At 42.8% G+C, this 25398-nt stretch overlaps 1 protein-coding gene and 1 long non-coding RNA gene across 4 annotated transcripts in view; one reads left to right on the top strand and one right to left on the bottom strand.

Annotated features, from left to right (window-relative positions):
* The window catches only part of LOC123774129 (BRCA2-interacting transcriptional repressor EMSY), a 91324-nt gene that overhangs the window by 27895 nt on the left and 38031 nt on the right, over window positions 1-25398 (bottom strand). The window contains exons 11-15 of one of the 2 annotated variants that reach the window (XM_069312728.1): window positions 20718-20878; window positions 16836-16896; window positions 12885-13136; window positions 5387-5634; window positions 1415-1637 (exon numbers count right to left, since the gene is read on the bottom strand). In XM_069312728.1, coding sequence (XP_069168829.1) covers window positions 1415-1637; window positions 5387-5634; window positions 12885-13136; window positions 16836-16896; window positions 20718-20878 — 945 coding nt within the window. Of the gene's footprint in view, window positions 1-1198; window positions 1638-5386; window positions 5635-12884; window positions 13137-16835; window positions 16897-20717; window positions 20879-25398 lie in introns of both variants that reach the window. The other variant, XM_069312727.1, reaches the window with a different exon arrangement.
* LOC138356536 (uncharacterized) overlaps window positions 1-25398 on the top strand; it is a 50708-nt gene that overhangs the window by 11145 nt on the left and 14165 nt on the right. For both annotated transcript variants that reach the window (XR_011224505.1, XR_011224504.1), the window contains exon 2: window positions 12897-13139. This is a non-coding gene — a long non-coding RNA (uncharacterized lncRNA). The remainder of the gene's footprint in view (window positions 1-12896; window positions 13140-25398) is intronic.

Raw genomic sequence — 25398 nt, 5'->3', positions numbered from 1 at the left:
AGCCCGATAAGCTCCAGAGAGCCGTAGGGGCTCCCCACAGAAAAGTACCAAGTACTGTATAATTAAGTGGGAGATGATACTGCTGAGAGCATCAACAATTAACTAGTGACAATGGAATATAAAGAAAAGCATCTTCGTTAAAGCTGTATAGGATGATGGTTCAAATACATTTAGAGTACTAATCAAATGAGAAAAGAAGAATACAAAACATATGGACAGATGTGGAAGAAAGAATTACTACTGTTTAAACCATATCAAGGATACGGAGCGCAGCAGAAGCCTGGATTACCAACCTGTTCTCTTAAAATTACGTCGCTACTTGCCCGTACGCTCGCTATGGCCAAAGATGGATGGAATTTGAGATGAAATCGGCTCGCGAATGTGACGTCCTGTCTCATTTTCTGTTATGGCTCCTTCGGCTTACTTGTTAGGTTAGGAGAGGAAACTTTCGATTAACGGTTTTCATTATGTTTTGAAACCTTAGAACTTCCTGCTCTCTTAACCTACCAGAGGACCCTTAACTTGCTTTTTTTGGAAACGAAAAATCCAAAATTTATTTTAAATTATTTTTCATTTTCAAATTACTGTAAATCCATTTTCGACCATACAGGCAAATGGCCAAATTAAGGCGTAATTTGGAAGAGAACAGGTTGGGATTACAAGCAGTGTATGGTTAAAAGAGGTTGGGGGACTATCTTCGCAAACGTCAGAGCAGTGGTTTACGTGAGGACAGACATGCGTTTTGTAGTGGAGTACAAAGTAAAGGAAGACCTGATTTTACACTGAACATCAGCGAATATTTATGTGAATTTTCCTCTCAATTTAAAATTTAAAACTGACTCATTTGTGCTTCATGGCATTACCAAAATTACACTGATATATTGACTGTGTGTACAGTAAATGGAATGTCCTTAAAAATTATTCCACGAAGATGTTCAAAATTATGTCCGAGATTTTTACTAGGCATTTGACTGTTGAGGTGATGGTAAAACTATTGAATTCTAATAGAGTAAAATATGATACTTCCAAGATGATCAGGATCTGGAACCTGTTACTGTGCAGAGATTAGATATGTATGCAAATAATGATGCGACTGAATATGCCAGACTACTTTTTGTACTCGTCTTGGTAACTTTGTGTTGCGAGTCATACACTGTTATGCTTCTAGGCATTTCAATGTGAGAAAAAAAATACTGACTGATTGACTGGCAGTGTGAAGTGATGGAAGATTGAGTGGTTGTTGGCACACTCGTGGAAGTGGATACTGTCCGTGACAGAAGAGGAACCGAGCTAGAAGGAGGAGGGAGTCTCGGGGTTGCCCCCTCACTGTTGCCTACTTCACCACCGTCACCACCACCACCAGCACGGATGTTTCCACTATCAACACTACTTGGTCCACCAGTACTCAGAATACCTGTGGCCTGCAGAATGTCAGCCAGAGCATTGTTGTTGCTCACACTGCTGCTCTCAGGACTCAAATCCACCACAATGACATTGCCCTGAGACGTGGGTGTGCTGATTGGAACGACACTCGGAGCTGCGATAGCCCCCCGAGGCGAGGGTAGAGGCTTCTGTAGCATAGTTGTGCTGGAACTCCCACCGAGACTCTTTCCTATGGTGATTTTAGTGGGTCCCTCCTGAGGAAAGTAACAAAATATACAATATACTGCTAAGTATTTCCTAAATTGCCACCATGCCATATTAATTAAAATAAAAATTATAACCGTATATTATTAAAAATATTTTCAATTATTTAAACCATTTTAATTAACACTGTACCACAATTCATAGTTTATAAACAAGGGGCACAGCCCATGTAAGAAATAGTCTCACTTTATATTTCATAACATTATGGGAAACAATTGGGAAATGTATTGACTATTTCTAACAGAAATACTTGCAACTAGGCCTAAGCTGGCTGCCAAATTTAAGGTAGAGTGCAACCTCAATTCGGTGAGAAACCAACCACAATTAATTGGAGTGCGGGATTCATTGCATCCTAAGATGCATTCAGGAGTCATTTGTGAGATGTAATTTTCTGGAATCCTCCTCTTGTAGCTCTCTGAAGTTATCTTCATGAAATTGCCTGGTCCCAGCTCCCAGCCGGCTCCCCTCATCAGTTCTGTTTCTGATGTAGGTGTCTCCACACCAACTTAGTGTTTCCAGTCCAATCTGTCCTACAAAGAACATCGTATTTCGCTCGTATGCGTTACATAAGGCCAAAAATTGTCGTACTAGAAAATGAAAGCTGCTCCCGAAAGTGATGTTCTGTCTCGTTTTCTATTTGGATCCTCTAATAGGTCAGAGGAGAGGGAGCCGGTCGGCCGAGCGGACAGCACGCTGGACTTGTGATCCTGTGGTCCCGGGTTCGATCCCAGGCGCCGGCGAGAAACAATGGGCAGAGTTTCTTTCACCCTATGCCCCTGTTACCTAGCAGTAAAATAGGTACCTGGGTGTTAGTTGTCACGGGCTGCTTCCTGGGGGTGGAGGCCTGGTCGAGGACCGGGCCACGGGGACACTAAAAAGCCCCGAAATCATCTCAAGATAACCTCAAGATAGGTTAGGAGAGAACACTTTAAATTGATCATTTTCTTGACGTTGGGAAACCCTAGGAGGACGGGCTCTCCAGTCACGTCAGCATGTGGGTGAACCCCGAAACTTCTAGTCTGTCTGTTGTTTATTCGGGAATCAATGTTCCCACAGCCCAGTCTCTAACTAGGCTTTCTGGCTGTTGGTCTGGTCAACCTGGCTATTAAATGTTGCTGCTCACATTCTGACTTATGAATCACAGCCCGGTTAATCAGGTATCCTTTGGAGACATTTATCAAGTTCAGGGTTCTCTTTTGAATATTGTAATAGGTCAGCTAGTAATGACCCTATGTTTGGAGAGACAGTGCTGAAAAGTCATGGTCTCTTAATGTTAATAGAATTGTCTTGTAGCATACCTATTGTACCTTTGCTTCTCAATGGGGCTATTTTTGCACTTCCTGTCATGTCTTCTGGTTTAGTAAGGAGTTATTTTAATGTGTAAATTTGGAACCATTAATATTTTCCAAGTGTAAATTATTATATCTCTCTCTCTCTTGCTTGTGCTCTAGAGAATACAGTATGGGAAATTTTATTAGTTTTCGGTAATTTAGATGATTTATTAAATAGTTTCGGTCTGTAAAAGAATCCAGCGTGTTCTGCAGGTCAGCAATTTCTCCAGTTTTGAATGGGGCTGTTAGTATGCAAGAATATTCTTCCCTAGCACACACTAATGCACTAAAAAGTGCCCCTTTTCCAAAAGACATGTATCTTCTTGATGTTTTCTTGAGATGATTTCGGGGCTTTAGTGTCCCCGCGGCCCGGTCCTCGACCAGGCCTCCACCCCCCAGGAAGCAGCCAGTGACAGCTTACTAACACCCAGGTACCTATTTTACTGCTAGGTAACAGGGGCATAGGGTGAAAGAAACTGCCCATTGTTTCTCGCCGGCGCCCGGGATCGAACCCGGGACCACAGGATCACAAGTCCAGTGTGCTGTCCGCTCGGCCGACCGGCTCCCTAGTAAGTATATGAATGAGGTTGGGTGGATATAATAGGAGCTGCCTCCTATGGGCCAATAGGCTTTCTGTAGTTACCTTCATTCTTATTTCCTGTGGCTGCTTCCTCCTGGCGACCCCTTTTGCAACCAGCTGCCTCTCATAGCTGATGCCATTTCCCATCCACTCATCAATGTGCAGCTGCTCTGTGTTTGGTTAGTTCTTGGACGGGTGGTTGCCTTGAAACTCTCATTGTTGCAGGTTTTCCCTTTCTACGTAGTTTTATCAGTGGTGTGAGGCCCTGCATTGCAAGTGCTGCACTCCATGGAAGTTATAATTAATATGATTAGACTTCTGGCAGCTCTCCTTCCCCTTAATCTGCAGTTGCCATTCTGACCAATGTGTTGGGTAGCTTGCTGTGTTTTTTGACAGTCCTGTTCCATCTCTATCTGGTGTCAAATTTTGGCCATCTTGTGTTCCTCAAGCTGGTTTTGGGGCTGCCTCTTGGCTGTTAATGGCTGCTATTGCCTCTTTTCCATGGCTATTTAATTTCTGCACTTTCCCTTTCCCACTGATGCTGATCATAATATTGGTCTCTCTCTCTTGTCCTCGTTGTCTTTTCTGGCATTATGCTGGTACCTGGAATGTACCTGGATGGGGTTCTGGGAGTTCTTCTATTCTCCAAGCCCGGCAAAGGGCCAGGCTTGACTTATGAGAGCTTGGTCTGACAGGCTGTTGCTTGGAGCAGCCCACAGGCCCACATATCCACCACAGTCCGGTTGGTCCGGCACTTCTCTTAAAAGAAAACTGTCTAGTTTTCTTTTGAAGGTGTCCACGTTTGTTCCGGCAATATTTCTTACACTCACTGGGAGTATGTTGAACAATCATGGACCTCTGATGTTCATGCAGTGTTCTCTGATTGTGTCTATGGCACCCCTGCTCTTCACTCTTCACTTCATTCTTCCATATGCAGGCGATGAGTCACAATAACGTGGCTGAAGTATGTTGACCAGACCACACACTAGAAATTGAAGGGACGACGACGTTTCGGTCCGTCCTGGACCATTCTCACAATCGACTTGAGAATGGTCCAGGACGGACCGAAACGTCGTCGTCCCTTCAATTTCTAGTGTGTGGTCTGGTCAACATTCTTCCATATCATTAACTCCAGTATGTTTTTATTTTACTGTGTAAATTTGGGAAGTACTTTCCTTGTGTATATTATTTGATATCTCTCTCGTCTCCTTTCTAGCGAGTACATTTGGAGAGCTTTGAGATGATCCCAATAGTTTAGGTGCTTTATCGCCTGGTGTTCGGGGAGGCGACTCTTGGTAGGGCTGGGTAACACTGGCTTTGTGTTCCCTTGGCACTCTGTTCATTGGAAGCAGTGCCCTTCCCTTGCATTCTGCTTGGGATGGTTGAGTGGGTGCTTCATTTTCTTGGACCTGTGCCATTGGCTGCTTGTCTCAGTACCCGACTTTCTTGCTGGCATACTGTGTGGGTTTGCTCACCTTGTTCTACGCATGCCTATTCCATCTGCGGATTGCAGTCTTGTCTGTTTCTTGGCTTTCTGGGCTAGGTCAGTTGTTTGGATTTGTGTCTGTTGATTTTGCTCCCCTTTGCACCACAGTTTCCTCCATTGATGTTTTCCTTTCTGGGCTAAAATAGCTCAAGGAAGTACAGTGGAAAGCCCTCCCCCAAAAAAGTTAATGCTGCACTATAATGGTGTAGGGTATTTTAGTGATGGATCAACTTCAAGGTGTCGCATAAAATAGGGAACAAGCATCAGTGATTTACAAACTGAATAATCGCTAGATAGGAAGCTTAATAGCAAATTTTAAATAGCATTACACATGCATCTTACCCTGATTCCCTGAATGCTCATGGGTCTTGTTCCAGGAGAAGGGGCTCCTTTATGCACAACAATCACGTTAGATTTTGTACCACTCAGCACCGGTCGAAGACCAGAAGGACCCTGAGGTGTTACTCGTACTGTTTGTATTGTCTTGGAACCAACAGATACCAGCGTTGCTGGAGCTGGTGTCCGTACTCCACTCACTGAAGCCTTCGGAGCATTTATGGTATTCACAGTTACTACACGTGGACCAGTTCCTGAAAACATGATATATTGAAAATTACCGGTACTCAAGTACCATACTGTTAAAGCAATGAAAATATTGAAATATCAAGCACCGAAAGTAATGAAACGCTCTTGTTCTGGAGGCGGGCACAGTAGCTCTTAGAGCTGTGTTCGTCCAGCCAAGCCCTAGGGAGATACATCGGGCCATGGCCTGCCAGGACCAGAATGTGCCTCTTTCTATTCCCTGACTTCTAGCCATTTATACCTGGTGCATTAATTACACCTCATAACATTAATGTTTTCATCACATTTCTTTTTAAATTGGTGGATAGAATTGGCTTCAACAACAACGTCCTTTAATGCTTTCCACTGACCAATCATCTGTACAGGGAACAAGAACTTCCTTACATCTCTCTGACTCAACTACAAGTCCAGTTTCCACCGATGTCCCCTAGTCTTGAGGAGCCGGTCAGCCGAGCGGACAGCACGCTGGACTTGTGATCCTGTGGTCCTGGGTTTGATCCCAGGCGCCAGCGAGAAACAATGGGCAGAATTTCTTTCACCCTATGCCCCTGTTACCTAGCAGTAAAATAGGTACCTGGGAGTTAGTCAGCTGTCACGGGCTGCTTCCTGGGGGTGGAGGCCTGGTCGAGGACCGGGCCGCGGGACACTAAAGCCCCGAAATCATCTCAAGATAACCTCAAGATAAGATAGTCCTATTTCTTGAAAAAATTAAGTACCCTAATGTAACCAGATCATTGTAACTTGGTAAACAACCTAACCACAATGTGCCTGACTGCTATTAAGTTGCAGAGTGGGACTCCTGCAAGCCAGGGGTCAGATTCACGAAGCATTTATGCAAGCACTTACGAACCTGGGGTCAGATTCACAAAGCAGTTACGCAAGCACTTACGAACCTGGGGTCAGATTCACAAAGCAGTTACGCAAGCACTTACGAACCTGGGGCCAGATTCACAAAGCAGTTACGCAAGCACTTACGAACCTGGGGTCAGATTCACAAAGCAGTTACGCAAGCACTTATGAACCTGGGGTAAGATTCACAAAGCAGTTATGCAAGCACTTACGAACCTGGGGCCAGATTCACAAAGCAGTTACGCGAGTACTGTACTTACGGACCTGGGCCCAGATTTACGAAGCAGTTACGCAAGTACTTACGAACGTGTACATCTTTCCTCAATCTTTGACGGCTTTGGTTACATTTATTAAACAGTTTACAAGCATGAAAACTTGCCAATCAACTGCTGTTATTGTTATAAACAGCCTCCTGGTGCTTCGGAGCTCATTAACTGTTTAATAATTGCAAACAAAGCCGCCAAAGATTGAGAAAAGATGGACAGGTTTGTAAGTGCTTGCGTAACGGCTTCGTGAATCTGGCTCCAGGTTTGCAAGTGCTTGCGTAACTGCTTCGTGAATCTGACCCCAGGTTCTGGCATGGGTCCCTGGTAGGCCTATAGAACTCCACAGCTGATGAGACATGGTAGATGGAATCCATCTCATTGTATAGCTTCAGGGAGGCAGCGAGGTTCATTACAATCATTATAATTGCCGTGTCATTACAATTATTACAATTGCCGTGTCATTACAATTGCCGTGTCATTACAATTATTACAATTGCCGTGTCATTACAATCAACACTATGCTCTATCGATGGTACAGTATTAAAAAAGAATTCTCCCATTTTCTGTTACAGATTGAACCTTTGGAACCCTGTCTATGGATTAAACAAAGACATTAGCAAAGATATACAATTATTAACCATTGTTTCTCCAGTATTATTGCCTCTATTTCTACATGCACTAGTGAATTTTGAGGATAAAGTTGTATACCTTCATGCCTATCCTAAAGTATATATTTATTAAAAAATCAACAATTATTAACATTTTGAAATGTTCAGATACTGTTACTACCATCCCAGAAATATTTCAAATATTTCAATACTGTTTTTTAAAGTTTCTTGAGATTATCTTGAGATGATTTCGGGGCTTTGGTGTCCCCGCGGCCCGGTCCTCGACCAGCCCTCCACCCCCACGAAGCAGTCCGTGACAGCTGACTAACACCCAGGTACCTATTTACTGCTAGGTAACAGGGGCATTCAGGGTGAAAGAATCTTTGCCCATTTGTTTCTGCCTCGTGCGGGAATCGAACCCGCGCCACAGAATTACGAGTCCTGCACGCTATCCACCAGGCTACGAGGCCCCTAATTAAGTTAGGGGCCTCGTTAATTAAGTTAACCCTAATTAAGTTAGGGTTAGTTTGTGTATTAACTAAAGTTAATACACAAGATGGTATTACTATAACATTTTACTATTTAACGAGGCAGAATTTGTTCTACTACTTCATGCTTGAATAAAAAACATACGTCAGGCTGCGAGCAGCCGCGTCTAACAGCCTGGTTGATCAGTCCAGCAACCAGGAGGCCTGGTCGACGACCGGGCCGCGGGGACGCTAAGCCCCGGAAGCACCTCAAGGTAACCTCAAGGTACTAAAATATTGTAAGATCACACCAAAACAATATTTTTTGTGAGTGTAAGTGAATGCAATGTAGGTAGAAAAGAATTCTACCTACATATACATGAATTCGTGAATATATATACTGTACGTGAATTCATAAACACTGGAACTAGGTATAATTAAGGATACCAAACCAAACAAATAAGGCATGAAGTTATCTTCTTCTTGAGGTTATCTTGAGATGATTTCGGGGCTTAGTGTCTCCGCGGCCCAGTTCTCGACCAGGCCTCCTTTTTGTTACACCCCCCCCCCCCCCCCCAGGAAGCAGCCCGTAGCAACTGTCTAACTCCCAGGTACCTATTTACTGCTAGGTAACAGGGGCATCAGGGTGAAAGAAACATTTTGCTCATTTGTCTCCGCCTACACCAGGAATCAAACCCGGAACCTCAGGACTACGAATCTGAAGCGCTATCCACCCAGCAGTCATTGGTGCCCGTCATAGCTGAGAGCATTGCAATGTTGGGGCAGTTAGTTCATTTATTATGCACCCCATTCCCATCTTGTGGGCGGTAGTGGAAAGGGTTACTGAGGTACATAATGGGCCTCTGTAACCCTTTCCAGGGCACTAATGCTGCACTTGCTGGGGCACTAATACAAATTCTTACATTACATTTAACTTAATTACTAATAGTCTTGATTTAATGATAAGTATACTGCAGCAATGAATCATTCTCAACTATTGCGCAACACTCAATAGATGGTTTTTGAATTCAGCAATATTTTAATGTCTCTCAATTTTTTTTTAACCTTTATTATTTGAAATGAAAATTGTTGAATTTGGCAATATTTTGACATTGTTCTAGTTTTAAAAACTTTTTCAGATAATGTTAATACAGTGGAACCTCGGTTTTCGTATGCCCCCGTTTTCGTATTTTTCGGTACTTGAACTTAATTTCTTCAAAATATTTGATTCGGTACTTGTTGTGTGCCTCAGTTTTCAAAGTTTGTTTATACACGTACGGGTCCACCGAGCACAAGGTGCTTAAGTTTACCTGTGTCTCCCGCCTAGTGAGGATCATGTTTGAATTCTTAGCACAAGGTGCTTAAGTTTACCTGTGTCTCCCGCCTAGTGAGGATCATGCTTGAATTCTTAGCACAAGGTGCTTAAGTTTACCTGTGTCTCCCGCCTAGTGAGGATCATGCTTGAATTCTTAGCACAAGGTGCTGACGTGTACCTGTGTCTCCCGCCTAGTGAGGATCATGCTTGAATTCTTAGCACAAGGTGCTTAAGTTTACCTGTGTCTCCCGCCTAGTGAGATCATGTTTGAATTCTTAGCACAAGGTGCTTAAGTTTACCTGTGTCTCCCGCCTAGTGAGATCATGTTTGAATTCTTAGCACAAGGTGCTTAAGTTTACCTGTGTCTCCCGCCTAGTGAGGATCATGCTTGAATTCTTAGCACAAGGTGCTTAAGTTTACCTGTGTCTCCCGCCTAGTGAGATCATGTTTGAATTCTTAGCACAAGGTGCTTAAGTTTACCTGTGTCTCCCGCCTAGTGAGGATCATGCTTGAATTCTTAGCACAAGGTGCTGACGTTTACCTGTGTCTCCCGCCTAGTGAGATCATGTTTGAATTCTTAGCACAAGGTGCTTAAGTTTACCTGTGTCTCCCGCCTAGTGAGGATCATGCTTGAATTCTTAGCACAAGGTGCTTAAGTTTACCTGTGTCTCCCGCCTAGTGAGATCATGTTTGAATTCTTAGCACAAGGTGCTTAAGTTTACCTGTGTCTCCCGCCTAGTGAGATCATGTTTGAATTCTTAGCACAAGGTGCTTAAGTTTACCTGTGTCTCCCGCCTAGTGAGGATCATGCTTGAATTCTTAGCACAAGGTGCTGACGTTTACCTGTGTCTCCCGCCTAGTGAGATCATGTTTGAATTCTTAGCACAAAGTGCTTAAGTTTACCTGTGTCTCCCGCCTAGTGAGGATCATGCTTGAATTCTTAGCACAAGGTGCTTAAGTTTACCTGTGTCTCCCGCCTAGTGAGATCATGTTTGAATTCTTAGCACAAGGTGCTTAAGTTTACCTGTGTCTCCCGCCTAGTGAGATCATGTTTGAATTCTTAGCACAAGGTGCTTAAGTTTACCTGTGTCTCCCGCCTAGTGAGATCATGTTTGAATTCTTAGCACAAGGTGCTTAAGTTTACCTGTGTCTCCCGCCTAGTGAGGATCATGTTTGAATTCTTAGCACAAGGTGCTTAAGTTTACCTGTGTCTCCTGCCTAGTGAGGATCATGTTTGAATTCTTAGCACAAGGTGCTTAAGTTTACCTGTGTCTCCCGCCTAGTGAGGATCATGCTTGAATTCTTTGTGAAGAATTTCATTACTTTTGTGCTTTTTTTTTTGGTTTCTAAACATAAAAGTTTTATGTTTAGTTTTATGAAACTACAAGGTCTCCTCTGAATACTTTTTATTTTCTTCTCCGAGGCTATGGGTCCCCACATTGGCACCAGAGGTGGTACCCTCACAAAGTTTTATTATATATCATGCCATGAGTTCCAAGAAAGACAGTGGTAATGTTCAACTTAAGAAAATTGTTGTGGGGATGATGCTAGTGGAATATCATTCACTTCCTTGCCTAGCAACAAGTCTGTCCAATTATACTCACTAAAAAAATTTCTAAGGTCGCCATAATGTCCTTTCCTAAAGTCAGGTTTTTCAACTGCTTCAACCTCCTAATGTTCTTCCAGATTATAACGCATTGTATACTTTATTCCCAAAAAGACATGGTCACTTTTATCCAAGGGAGGAAGGTACTGAATGCCAAATATCTCTTCCTCCTTCCTGGTAAATATCAAATCTAGCATGGAAGGAATGTCCCCATCCCTCATCCTCGTAGCTTGTTTAACATGTTGATACAAGAATGTTTCCAGGATGAGGTCTACAAATCTACAGGTCCAAAAATCTTCTGTTTTAGCTTCATATGCTTCCCAGTCTATGGATTTCAAGTTGAAGTCACCGACTATCAACAGTCGTGATCTATCGTTATCCGCTCTCGCTATAATCTCTCTCATTATTGTTATAAGACCTTTGCGTTTACTATCCAGCTCCTCCTTTGACCATGTGCTGCTTGGCGGTGGTCTATATGCATTTATTATCATTAGTTTATCATCTTTATGGCAGATCTCTAGTGCTATTATGTCAACTTCTTGTGGATTGGCAGTCATTATTTCCTTCACCTTTAGGTGTTCTTTCACCAGCACAGCAACGCCACCGCCTTTCCTAATTTTTCTGTCCCGTCTCCAAATTGAGTAGCCCCTTGGGAATATGACCTCATTTAAAATAACATCTTCAAGTTTTGTCTCCGTGAGTGCAACAATGTCTGTGGTCTGCAGATGTATTACATCACTTAACTCCAGTATCTTCGATCTCACTCCATCTATGTTGGTGTATGCAATCTTCAGGAACTTGTTCCCCTCTCCTTATTCTTCACTCCCCCTCTCTCTATTGATTTTGTTGGTTTGCCTTTATGTACCACTTTACTGGTCTGCCTACCTCTAACACTTTGTAGAAAAAATAATTGATTTCTTCTTCATTCCTGCTCTCATTTAAACGTTTTGCCTCGGCGAGGTTCAGTTTCAGCTTCTCTCTGTCTTCTTTTGAAAGATCTCGTCTTAACGGCCACACTTTCCCATCCTCATCACTTTGTAATTTTCTAGCATTCCTGAGTACTTCTTCCATCTGTTTGGCACTGTTTAGGGTGATCCTCAAAGGTCGATCTTTCCCTTTTACGTATCTGCCTATTCTCCTGTAGTCGCACACATTCTCTATGGTAGTAACACCTTCTATGAGGCCAACAATTTTATCTACTACTTTCGCATCTTCTATAGCTCTTTCTGACCTAGATGTTATCTCCTTTTCTTTGCAACCAAAAATTATCAAGGACTTACTCCGATCAACTGAGTTTTGCACCAACTTCGGATTAGATGCCAATTCCTTTCTCACTTCCAGCCTAATGTTTGTTTTATCTTGGTTGCTGCAGTGTTTGGCTTCCTTTACAGCTTCTTCAATTTTTTCCTTCTCCTTGGCCACTTGTGCATAGGTGAGTTGCATGTCTTTCTTGCACTGTTCTATTCCCTGTGTAACTTCCTCCATCTGTGCTGACAAAAGCTGTTTCTCCTGTAGAATTTCCTTGCCTAACCTATTGTAATCATTTATGTTTAAATTTACTTTAACTTCTTCCAAAGCTATTTTTAAGTTTATTTTCTTCTTCCATGGCTTTGCAATTTGTTTCCTATTGATTCTTATCCGTGCACAAGTCTTTCACTAAACCCTCAAGACATAAAACTTTGCTATTCAAATGGTCATTACTTTCTTTCAATTTACTAATTATTTCTACATGAGAGTTCACTATAGTATCTAATTTTACCAACTTGTTGTGTAGACTGGTTATATCAATGCTTTCTTCACTGAATCCAGCAAAATCAAGCTCTGTTTTGTTTTTCCTCTTGCCGGCAGCCATCTTGAATGTTCTTCTCTGCACTGGAAACACTAGGGCAACTTTTTCTCATCCAATTTTTCACTTCCCTTAGCACATTCCTGTTATCTCACCTATTCTTCAAAAGCACTATACCTTTATGTTCTCTGGGACACCACTCACTATCATTGTGTGTGTGTGTATGAAAGTTAGGATTAAGAACCTGCCCGAAACGCTATGCGTGCTACTGGCTGTACATGAATGTAACAACTCTTGTATAAATAAATAAATGTATAAAAATAAAATATATTTCCAATATGAACAGACACTGATGCCATACCTTGACCAGCAGCAACAGTGCGCGTTACAACAGTGATGGTGCCGGAGTTGGTGGTGACCACATAGAGTGGTCCACCCGTCCCCTGTGGCGAGTTAGGGGGGATGAGAGGGGTGCGGCCCATCAGTCGGCCCGGACCACTATGACCCAGGCCCACACTACTGCCGGCGCCGACGCTGCTGGGGTTGTTGCTGGAGACGCCAATCCCGCCTCCACTACCACCGACCGAGTGAGTGATGATCTTGGCCCCTGATGCTAGTAAGGAATTACAGAGGTTTTGTTCAAAATGTTCCATCTCATCATGTACATGTACTTATAAACTATAAGAGATTAAAAAATCATTATTTGTACACTAATATTATTAACATTTGTTTTTAATACTGTAATTAAATATATTGTATGTAGTTTCCAGTTCTGTCTGGAAAAATGAGAGCAATAGCTGGTACAAGAGTAGACAAATGGGGTACACTTTTCTCCAGCATTTACAATGAAGCATTATTTCCTGGCATGCAATATTTTCTTCCTTCCACACTGTTCTTCCAACAACTACCTTCTTATTACGTCCTTTACTTTCCCGTAACTTGTGACTTTCAATGGCTCCTTGTACTACAGTATATCATTTGAACCTGCCAAAGAAACCCTTTTCACACTGGGAAGCCGGTCGGCCGTGCGGACAGCACGCTGGACTTATGATCCTGTGGTCCCGGGTTCAATTCCGGGCACCAGCGAGAAACAATGGGCAGAGTTTCTTTCACCCTATGCCCCTGTTACCTAGCAGTAAAATAGGTACCTGGGTGTTAGTCAGCTGTCACGGGCTGCTTCCTGGGGGTGGAGGCCTGGTCGAGGACCGGACTGCGGGGACACTAAAAGCCCCGAAATCATCTCAAGATAACCTCCAGTATATTTATCATTTGAACCTGCCGAGTAAACCCTTTCCGTGCGGTAAATTCTCAGTGCAAGCAATGGGTTTCTGGATTCCCAGAATCAACCTTAACAAGATAGACAAAACAAGATGAGTGTGTGCCTTGTGCACCTTCAACAAATGTTCAGATTTGAAGATGACGATGAAGATGATGATATGTTCAGGTAGGAGTCAAAAGAGAGAACGCTTTTCAGAAGCAACACAAACATCATCGTTCAGAACTTCTCTGGACAACAATATTTTTTAAGCCCGGTTTTGAGTTTTCAGATTTGGACAATTTAAAAAAAAAGATGCCAAGTTAATGCAGAATATTGGAGAAAATTATAACATGTCCCCAGCAGGTTTAATTATTGATGTTATAAATCTCGGAGCTACCAGAGCTGAAATTATTTGGTCTGACCTGTAAAAATCCTTAACTGAACTCATTAGTCAGAGATCGTGGGGTGACCCTTTGGAAATACAGCTGGAAACCTTATTAAAAATAATTGTAAAAAATCTGATAGCAGTGTCTAGGCAGAGATGGGGGAGCAAAACAAGTAATGAAGGGTTCCATTGATAATGGAGCCTGAGAACAGAGCTCCTTTATGCAGTCTATGTGAGAGGAAGGTAAGGGAAGGTGAAAAGACCAGAAAGAGTCTCCTCCTTAAATGTCAATAAATGCAGAATAGATGGGCAGGGTAAGTTCACTTTGAGCTACACAGAGGTGTAGGGTAAGGGAAGACATTACATTAACCACTGCTAACCACTGCTGCGCCACCTAACAAAACATGGGGTATGGTGGAGCGCCATCCGACACGTAAGCGATGTTAGGATATCTTATGGATTCAAAACAAGAGCACAGTAGGTTGGGTATGAGGTGGACGCGTGAGACCTCCAGTGAGCAGCAGCCATCTTGAAAAAAAAATTCCCAGCAAGCCCCAGGGCCACAGGTTGGCTCAGTTCTGAGTGAGCCACCATAGCTGGCACACGCACCTCCGGCTCCCAATGTTGAACGTGGTGTCAAAAGATGGCTCTCTGATGTTGGAATTCAGACCATATTGTTTGAAGAAGATAATGGTAGTGATATTGATGAAGCAAGGCACGATAAAGACCTAATACAAGTGTCATATACAAGTGATGAGCACAATGAGGACAATACAGTGAGTGTATCCAGTACAGGGTGAGCGCCAGGCATGCTGCGGCCTCTCAGATCATCGCCCTTGCCATTATCATCACCACCTGTGTCACCTCCAATTTTTAAAAAAAATGATACTATAGACAAATAGAACAAATCAACAAATCTACAAGAGCCAAAGGGCATAGGTTTGAACCCTCATCAAGGTCCTTGTGGATTTGTTCATAAGATATATCGCGTTATTTTGATTTTTGTGTGTACTGAAGTCAGAGGTAGAACTATTTGGTTGACAGAGTCTGAGTGCACGAGGGGAATTGTGTGAAACCCCGGGTAGTCTTCATTGGAAGCCTCGGGATCCTCATAGGGGCAGCAGCACTCCAGGTTGCAATTCTTTTGACCATGTCATGGTACAGTTGACTAGATCGCATCTGAGAACATCCAGCGCATAGGTTCAAACCCTCAGCAAGGCCCTTGTGAATTTGTTCATTTGACACATCACGTTATTGTGATTTGTGTGTGTACAGATGAATCGTTTCTGAGGTTCAGTGATGCTGCTCCTGATACAAGTAGCATAGATGAACCGAGAGTTAGCGGCTTCCATGGCGGTGTTACTATGGCAGTGGTGGTGATGCCAGTACAAGGAACACGGGTGAATTTGTAAGGGAGGACTGTAACAAATTTTGGACCACACAAACCACAATTTGATGATATTGATGTTGGGGTTGCAGCCACTTTACCATATACAGGTTATCTTGAGTTGATTTTGGGGCTTTAATGTCCCCCGTGGCCCGGTCCTCGACCAGGCCTCCACCCCCCAGGAAGCAGCCCGTGACAGCTGACTAACTCCCAGATACCTATTTACTGCTAGGTAACAGGGGCATAGGGTGAAAGAAACTCTGCCCATTGTTTCTCGCCGGCGCCCGGGATCGAACCCGGGACCACAGGATCACGTGTCCAGCGTGCTGTCCTCTCGGCTCCCTCCGGCCGATGAAGATACGAGTGAAAGTGAATACTTTATGACTTACAGTATTTTGATTAGTCATTCATGCAATATCTTGTTGACAAAACCATCAGGTGTGCAGTGGAACTTATTGCAGGTGGCTTATTACCTGCTTCACGTACGATACGTTGGAAAGACACCACTGTGGCTGAATTGTGTGTACTTACCTAATTGTACTTACCTAATTGTGCTTGCGGGAGTTGAGCTTTGGCTCTTTGGTCCCGCCTCTCAACTGTCAATCAACTGGTGTACAGATTCCTGAGCCTACTGGGCTCTATCATATCTACACTTGAAACTGTGTATGGAGTCAGCCTCCACCACATCACTGCCTAATGCATTCCATTTATTAACTACTCTGACACTGAAAAAATTCTTTCTAACGTCTCTGTGGCTCATCTGGGTACTAAGTTTCCACCTGTGTCCCCTTGTTCGTGTTCCACCCGTGCTGAAGAGTTTGTCTTTGTCCACCCTGTCAATTCCCCTGAGAATTTTATAGGTGGTTATCATGTCCGTGTGTTCTTAACTCTGTGTCTGCTTAAGAAACGTTCCATGAAACATGTAATACAAGATTATTGGAACAAAGACTGCGCTGTTCTAAGCCCAGTGTTCAACAAGAACATGTGTGAGACAGGTTCCTGATATTTTTACAGTGTCTACACTTTGAAAACATTGCAAATGTTGATAGAAACTATTGACTTTGGAAAGTGCGAAGCGTTCAGTGATATCAGACAAAAATTACTTTAAGAAGATTTGTACGGAAAGATAACCAGATTAAGCATGAACTGCATTTACACTTTGACAATACAAGCAATGATGATTAAAATATGTATCAGAAACCTTAAAACCTTAAACTTTCTACACGTAAATATTTAAAAATAAAGACATATAAAAGTAAACGAACTTCAAAGTTGTCCTTACTGCCTTCCTGTCGAATCTGTATTGCAGCTTTCCCTGCTGCAACAGGTGTACTTGGCCTAACCTGGAAAAAATATATAAAATGTACTTTGAATGTTTATGAGTTTATAAAAACAAAGTATATTAAACTAGAAATTTTAAATAGCCAAAGAGTTCTAAAAAACCCAGCGTTGAATGCAATGAAACTCCTCTTTCTGGCAAAGCCCCAGTGGTTTCGCAAAACACGCTAACATTGTTCCTAGTTACTCGGTCACATCAGTCACGGGAGTTCTAATTGACCTTACGGAAACTGGGGCCAGAATCTGTCCCCTCTAACAGAGGCACTAGAGCGAGTGACATTCCAACACTTCACTGGGAAAGCATCCAGAAAGTTAGTGAAGTATCACAGGCAAATGCAAGTTTCACAGAAAATGAAGCCTATAAAAGGCCAAACAGATCTCCAAAGAAAAGACCAGTCTCCGTGGTGTAGTGGTAAGACACTCGCCTGGCGTTCAGCGAGCGCTTTGTCATGGGTTCGTATCCTGGCTGGGGAGGATTTACTGGGCGCAAATCCTTGGTACCTTAACTGTAGCCTCTGTTTAACGCAACAGTAAAATGTGTACTTGGTTGTAAAAACGATTCTTCGCGGCGGCGGGTCGTATTCCAGGGACCTGCCCGAAACGCTACTCGTACTAGTGGCTATACAAGAATGTAACAACTCTTGTATATATCTAAAAAAAAAAAAATCGAAACTATCTTGAACCCATTAGTATGAATAACCACCCCTAGGTAGCCCAGAGCCCAAGACCCCCCCTTCCCTAATGCCAACCCTCTCAGGTCAGTTCTGGAGCAGATGAACAAAACACCAACGAACCAACGCAACAGGTAGGGAGGAAGGGAAGTGAGAGAGGGGGGGGGAATCACCAGGGCTCTACCAGAAAGAGGGGTTTTGTTATATACCAGTCTCTGTGGTGTAGTGGTAAGACACTCGCCTGGCGTTCCGCGAGCGCTTTGTCATGGGTTCGTATCCTGGCCGGGGAGGATTTACTGGGCGCAAATCCTTAACTGTAGCCTCTGTTTAACTCAACAGTAAAATGGGTACTTGGTTGTAAAAACAATTCTTCGCGGCGGGGATCGTATTCCAGGGACCTGCCCGAAACGCTATGCGTACTAGTGGCTCTACAAGAATGTAACAACTCTTGTATATATCTCAAAAAAAAAAAAAAAAAAAAAAAAAAAAAAAAAAAAAAAATATTCAATGCTGGGTTTCTGAGAAAGCCCCATAATGGTTCCCTAAAGCAAACCATAGAGGGGGGAAGACAGGGACTTACCTGTGAGGAGAAAAGATGGCAGGTACAGTACTAAAACAAAAGACAGGTGAAAAACATAAACCAAAGCAACACAGGAATGACAGGGGGGGAGCAGGATAGCGGCCAAATATCAGGCTGCCATGACTTATTAGACTGGCAAAACCCCGAGCCCAAAAACTGATCCAAGATATCTTGGAAAAACTGCAGCAAGAACAGCATATTTACAAATATCATGGGGCCCAGAGGTAGCCAGCAGGCTGGCTAAGCTTAATAACAATGTAGAGAACTTGGGAAATGCGAGCCATGGAACAGAAAACCAACGAAACAGAATCGATCCATAAAGCATACACCGAGGCAGAATCAGTGGTATGCAGCTAGCGGCAAAAAGCCACCACTGGACACAAAAAATTATGCACCCTTAAGTTGAACCAACCATCAATAACTCAAGGACCCCTTATGGAAGCTTCCCAGCTCATGCTTCCCCAGAAAAAAGTAGGCAGCTGCAAGTGAAGAAACTGCTCACCAAGGCCAAAAGAACAGAACTTCCACCTCTGGAGAAAAGCATGAAGCTCCTCAATCTGTAAGCCAGAGGCAAGAGCCTCGAGCACGGTCGAACCAATCTCGTCCCATCGGTGGGTGTCTTGGCCGTTTCTGATCCTGAAACAGGATTAGGATGAATTAAAGGTCAGCCCAATATTTTGCATAACCACTTTGGCCCCCCTTAAGACTGTTTTCCAGAGTTCACAGTTTCGTGGGAAAGTTGCCATCCATCATATGATAATTTCACTCGGTGAAATTAGCCTACAGAGCTTGGGAAATATTAAGGTACGAATGGTAACTTTATTAATAATGCTAAAATTATGTTTCTAATGATTTTCATAGATGGATGCAACACTAAAAGAAAGCATTGGAGCCTTGGGAAAGCTATCAAGGATATTTTTTTAAACAAAATTCTTTGGTTCGTTTTCATTTCCAGTTGTAGCGATTTTTATTCGCTAAAATATGGGCATTCTCGTTCCCCATCCAAATCCTCTTCAAGAATTTCAACTCCTTATTCCCCCTCCCCTCTCCCCTCTTCCCTGCCTTCTCCCAACTTTTTGGACATTGACCAGACCACACACTAGAAGGTGAAGGGACGACGATGTTTTGGTCCGTCCTGGACCATTCTCAAGTCGACTGACCATTCACAATCAACTTGAGAATGGTCCAGGACGGACCGAAATGTCGTCGTCCCTTCACCTTCTAGCGTGTGGTCTGGTCAACTTACTTTAGCCACGTTATTGTGACTCATCGCCTGTTTTTGAACATTGATTGCAATTGGGCATTCTTCCTGTTGAAATGAGATTTCAAAGTTGGAGCTTGAGATATATGCAAGATGTGATGAAATCACATATTACACAAGTTTCCTTGGTTTTCCCATAAAAAACTTCCTTTGAAAATGAAATTTCAGGAATGGGGGCATGGGAAATATGTTACATGTCGTGAAATCTCTCTACAGGTTCTCTTGGTAGTGGTCCTTCATATATTGGTTTTAAAAATTTCTTTCACTGAAACCAGCCCATAGAGCATCGGAAATATTAGGGTATGAATGGTAACCCTCTTAATATGGCTCCAATTACATTCTTAAGGATTTGACAATGTCAGACCACGGAGGAAAAATGAAACAGGAAATTTCCTTAAGTACTTTCGTATATTAAATACATCTTCAGAAGATGTATTTAATATACGAAAGTACTTAAGGAAATTTCCTGTTTCATTTTTCCTCCGTGGTCTGACATTGTCACATTCTTAATCACGTGTTTATTTTCGTGATATTCACACTCTTAAGGATTTTTATATATGGGAGCAACATTTGAAGAACAAGACACGGCAGAAACAAGGTTATCTTGAGGTTATCTTGAGATGATTTCGGGGCTTTTTAGTGTCCCCGCGGCCCGGCCCTCGACCAGGCCTCCATCCCCAGGAAGCAGCCCGTGACAGCTGACCAACACCCAGGTACCTATTTTACTGCTAGGTAACAGGGGCATAGAGTGAAAAAAACTCTGCCCATTGTTTCTCGCCGGCGCCTGAGATCGAACCCAGGACCACAGGTTCACAAGTCCAGCATGCTGTCTGCTCGGCCGACCGGCTCCCCGGTCATACCGGCAAGGTACTTTTGTCTTAAAAATTATCTCTTAATTGCCTCCAGAAGGTATCTCCTTTTTGCCTCGAATCCATCACTTCAACGAATCAGGGTTGGTTTCATAAAGTTCGCTAAATCAAGGTTACACTATACTGTATTTAAAGGTCTTATCACCTTGAGTGTAAATTTGTAATACCTGTACGGTAAAGTACACTTATCAAATCATTTTCTCCTCAAATCAAATAAAAAAAAATCAAAATGTTTATTCAGGTAAAAGTACATACATACAACATGAGTTACAAACATAATGTTGGAATTATAGATAGAGCTAGTACACACAATACCTAAAGCCACTAATACGCACAGCATTTCGGGCAAACTTCCTGTTGAAATTTGTAAAATATATTCACTACAGAAGAATTGATTAAAGTCATATCTGAACCTCGTATAAAAATTCCATGTGACGCTACTCACCTGGATGGTCTGATGAGTCATCATATGACCAGGAGGCATGACATGAGGAACGGTGGATGGTGGCACCATGCCAGATACACTGCCAGAATATGACGGCACAGAGCTCATGTGGCCACCAGCACCAATGCTGCTGCCTCCGCTACCTCCGCCTCCTTCCATACCTGACAAAATTACACAACCAATAAACTTTTGAATAAATCAGACCAATAACTGAAGTGCAGGCGCTGAGTCACAATAACGTGGCTAAAGTATGTTGACCAGACCACACATTAGAAGGTGAAGGGACGACGACGTTTCAGTCCATCCTGGACCATTCTCAAGTCGATAGTCCTGGACCATTCTCACAATCGACTTGAGAATGGTCCAGGACGGACCGAAACGTCGTCGTCCCTTCACCTTAGAGTGTGTGATCTGGTCAATAACTGAAGTTTTTGGTCTTTTTTTTATAAAGACCGATATTATGATGGTTATTTATAAAGACCATATACGTACATCATTATGTAGCTCCTACCAAGAATAAGCACTCAGCGGTTCAAGACACTGTGAAAGTGCGAGTGTTGAGGGAGTTTAGGCACTCCACTTAAGCCCCATTCCATGGGCCAGATTCACGAAGCAGTTACGCAAGTACTTAAGAACGTGTACATCTTTCCTCATTTGGTAACATTTACTAAACAGTTTGCAAGCATGAAAACTTCCCAATCAACTGTTGTTGTTATAATAAACAGCCTCCTGGTGCTTCAGAGCTCATTAACTGTTTAATAATTGTAAACAAAGTAACCAAAGATCGAGAAAAGATGTACAGGTTTGTACGTGCTTGCGTAACTGCTTCGTGAACCTGGCCCCAGGTTCCCAAGGCCTGGCGGATGGCTGTGTGGTGGTGTTGGAAGCCAATTTACACTTATACTATGAAGACATTTCCTTTATGGTGGTGTTCATAAAGGTTTATGGTTCTTATTTATAAACATCATTTAATACGTTATAACTCTTTATAACCTACCTGTATTTCACTACACTGTATTCCAAAAAATAACATACATATTACAGTAAAGTATTTAAACGCAACAAGCTCGAGAAGATTTGCTATAATAATGTCAGTCAAATTGTATGACATCTCTGATGCTCTGTATCTGATGGAAATTTCCGTCTCTGGTAAGAGCCTAAAACTGTACTCCCTTGAGCGCAGGCGGGAGAGGTACATAATAATTTACACGTGGAAAATATTAGAGGGGCTGGTCCCAAACCTGCACACAGAAATAACATCACATGAGACCAGAAGACATGGCAGGATGTGCAGAATACCCCCATTGAAAAGCAGAGGTGCAACAGGTACTCTGAGACAGAACTCTATCAACATCAGAGGCCCGAGACTGTTCAACACGTTTCCACTACACATAAGGGGCATAACTGGCCAACCCCTCACAGTGTTCAAGAGAGATCTGGATAAGCACCTCCAAAGGATACCTGATCAACCAGGCTGTGACTCATACGTCTGGCTGCGAGCAGCCGCGTCCAACAGCCTGGTTGATCAGTCGGGCAACCAGGAGGCCTGGTCGACGACCGGGCCGAGGGGCTGCTAAGCCCCGGAAGCACCTCAAGGTAACCTCAAGGTAACCTCAAGGTAACCTCAAGGTAACCTCAAGGTAACCTCAAGGTAACCTCAAGGTAAGGGTGATCAAATATATCGTCATGTTTGTTAATATTTCTAATGCTTTTGAGTGATGAGGACTTTTGAAGAGACAGTTAATACATTTACCAAAAATTTTAACTGCTACAAGTGATGCAGTCATGTTTTTGCTACAATTGGGAAACGTAAACGCATGGTGAAAACGAGAATTGCCTCGACAAACACACATATACGAGCAGTGTGGAAACTAGCTCACACAAACTCTGGTCCAATAAGAATTTTCACAATACAATGCTAATTGGAGAAACTACAATGCTGCAGTGCTTGAATGAAGGTGATGGAGAGACCCAAAATATGTGAAAGTGTACTAAAAATAAAATCTTCGGATAAAACCTACATCTTTTCTCAAGGTGCTGTATACAATGTTCTAAAAAAAGATTCTAGGAGCTTGCACAATAACAGATGCAGGGGCTTGACAACTGAGTGGACAGCGCTTCGGATTCGTAGTCCTTAGATTCCAGGTTTGATCCCCGGCGGAGACAGAAACAAATGGGCAGAGTTTCTTTCACCCTGATGCCCCCTGTTCACCTAGCAGTAAATAGGTACCTGGGAGTTAGATAGCTGCTACAGGCTGCTTCCTAGGAATGTGTAACAAAAAGGAGGCCTGGTCGAGGATTGGGCCACGAGGACGCTAAGCCCCGAAATCATCTCAAGATAACCTCAAGCAATAGTGATTGTTGCATCTGTCATTGTGGACATCATGTGTTCATCCTCCAGGCTACTGAACTATTTAAACCACTTGCTCATATATACTGTATGTAAAAACTTTAAAACGAACTCAAAGCTGACAAATTGTTATACAAATAATCACGAGGAAAGTAGCCAGAAAGTAGAAGAGACAACACACACACAACTGCACGGTTCACTCAAAACGAAGCACCAGTACAGACAACAGACTCGGAAAAAGATTCACTCGAAACTCTCTTGTTCACTTGAAACTAGGTATGAAACACTTCCTAGTGCAGAGCACCACCAAAAAGAGATGTCCTGGGTTCAAGGCCAATGACTGCTTAGTTTCGAGTCTATAGACCATGATGCAACGTACCTAGTAGCAGCAAATTAGTCAGGGAGCCACGAGGGTTTATCCAATGAGGAGCATTTCATTACATTCAATGTTAGTTTTTTAGGTGGAGCCCATTGGTGGCTCCCTGACAGCTAAGGAGCCTGACAGCTGAGTGGACAGCACTTTGGATTCGTAGTTCTGAGGTTCCGGGTTCGATCCCCGGTGAAGGTGGAAACAAATGGGCAGAGTTTCTTTCACCCCTGATGCCCCTGTTACCTAGCAGTATATAGGTACCTGGGAGTTAGATAGCTGCTACCAGCTGCTTCTTGGGGGTGTGTAACAAAAAGGAGGCCTGGTCGAGGACTGGGCCGCGGAGACGCTAAGCCCCGAAATCATCTCAAGATAACCTCTCTGAAATTAACTAACAACAGAGGAAGTAAACTTGATTATTACCAGGGAGGAAAGGCAGCATCTCATAGAAGAGATGCCGGGCCAGGAAATCCAGCCAAGGGCAACACAAGCCCGATTGGGACCAGGAATATTGACCTAATACCGGGCTGTCAATACCCTGTGAGAACTCCAGAATCCCCAAGCCGAAACATCACTCCTCGATTCAAAAGGTGACACCCCTAGGGTCAACACTTGCAGCAGAGGAGCTCCAGCATATTTCAACAATCCTAAGTATTGTAGTACAGGTTGATGATAGTAAGTGGTGTCCCAGAGAACATTAAGGTATAGTGCTTTTGAAGAATAGGTGAGATAACTGGAATGTGTTAAGGGAAGTGAAATAGTGGATGAGAAAAAGTTGCCCTAGTGTTTCCAGTGCAGAGAAGAACATTCAAGATGGCCACCGGCAAGAGGAAAAACAAAACAGAGCTTGATTTTGTAGGATTCAATGAAGAAAGCGTTGATATAAGCAGTCTACACAACAAGTTGGTAAAATTAGATACTATAGTGAACTCTCATGTAGAAATAATTAGTAAATTGAAAGAAAATAATGACCATTTGAATAGCAAAGTTTTATGTCTTGAGGGTTTAGTGAAAGACTTGTGCAAGGATAAGAATCAATTGGAAACAAATTGCAAAGTCATGGAAGAAGAAAATAAACTCTTAAAAATAGCTTTGGAAGAAGTTAAAGTAAATTTAAACATAAATGACTACAATAGGTTAGGTAAGGAAATTCAACAGGAGAAACAGCTTTTGTCAGCACAGATGGAGGAAGTTACACAGGGAATAGAACAGTGCAAGAAAGACATGCAACTCACCTATGCACAAGTGGCCAAGGAGAAGGAAAAAATAGAAGAAGCAGTAAAGGAAGCCAAACACTGCAGCAACCAACATAAAAAAAAACATTAGGCGGGAAGTGAGAAAGGAATTGGCATCAAATCTGAAGTTGGTGCAAAACTCAGTTGATCGGAGTAAGTCCTTGATAATTTTTGGTTGCAAAGAAAAGGAGATAACATCTAGGTCAGAAAGAGCTATAGAAGAAGCGAAAGTAATAGATAAAATTGTTAGCCTCATAGAAGGTCTTACTACCATAGAGAATGTGTGCGACTTCAGGAGAATAGGCAGATACGTAAAAGGGAAAGATCGACCTTTGAGGTCGATCAAAGGTCGTGCCAATGATCTGTTTGACACCCTAAACGGTGCCAAACAGATGGAAGAAGTACTAAGGAATTCTAGAAAATTACAAAATGATGAGGATGGGAAAGTGTGTTCATTAAGACGAGATTTTTCAAAAGAAGACAGAGAGAAGCTCAAACTGAACCTCGCCGTGGCAAAACGTTTAAATGAGAGCAGGAATGAAGAAGAAATCAATTCTTTTTTCTACAAAGTGTTAGGGGTAGGCAGACCAGTAAAGTGGTACATAAAGGCAAACCAACAAAATCATTAGAGAGAGGGGGAGTGAAGAATAAGGAGAGGGAGAACAAGTTCCTGAAGATTGCATACACCAACATAGATGGAGTGAGATTAAAGATACTGGAGTTAAGTGA

This window comes from Procambarus clarkii, chromosome 73 (genome assembly GCF_040958095.1).
Source record: "Procambarus clarkii isolate CNS0578487 chromosome 73, FALCON_Pclarkii_2.0, whole genome shotgun sequence".
In the NCBI taxonomy this organism is placed as follows: Eukaryota; Metazoa; Arthropoda; class Malacostraca; order Decapoda; family Cambaridae; genus Procambarus; species Procambarus clarkii.
The sequence above is the reverse complement of the archived record's forward strand: the minus strand, read 5'-3'. Positions and strand labels throughout refer to the sequence as shown.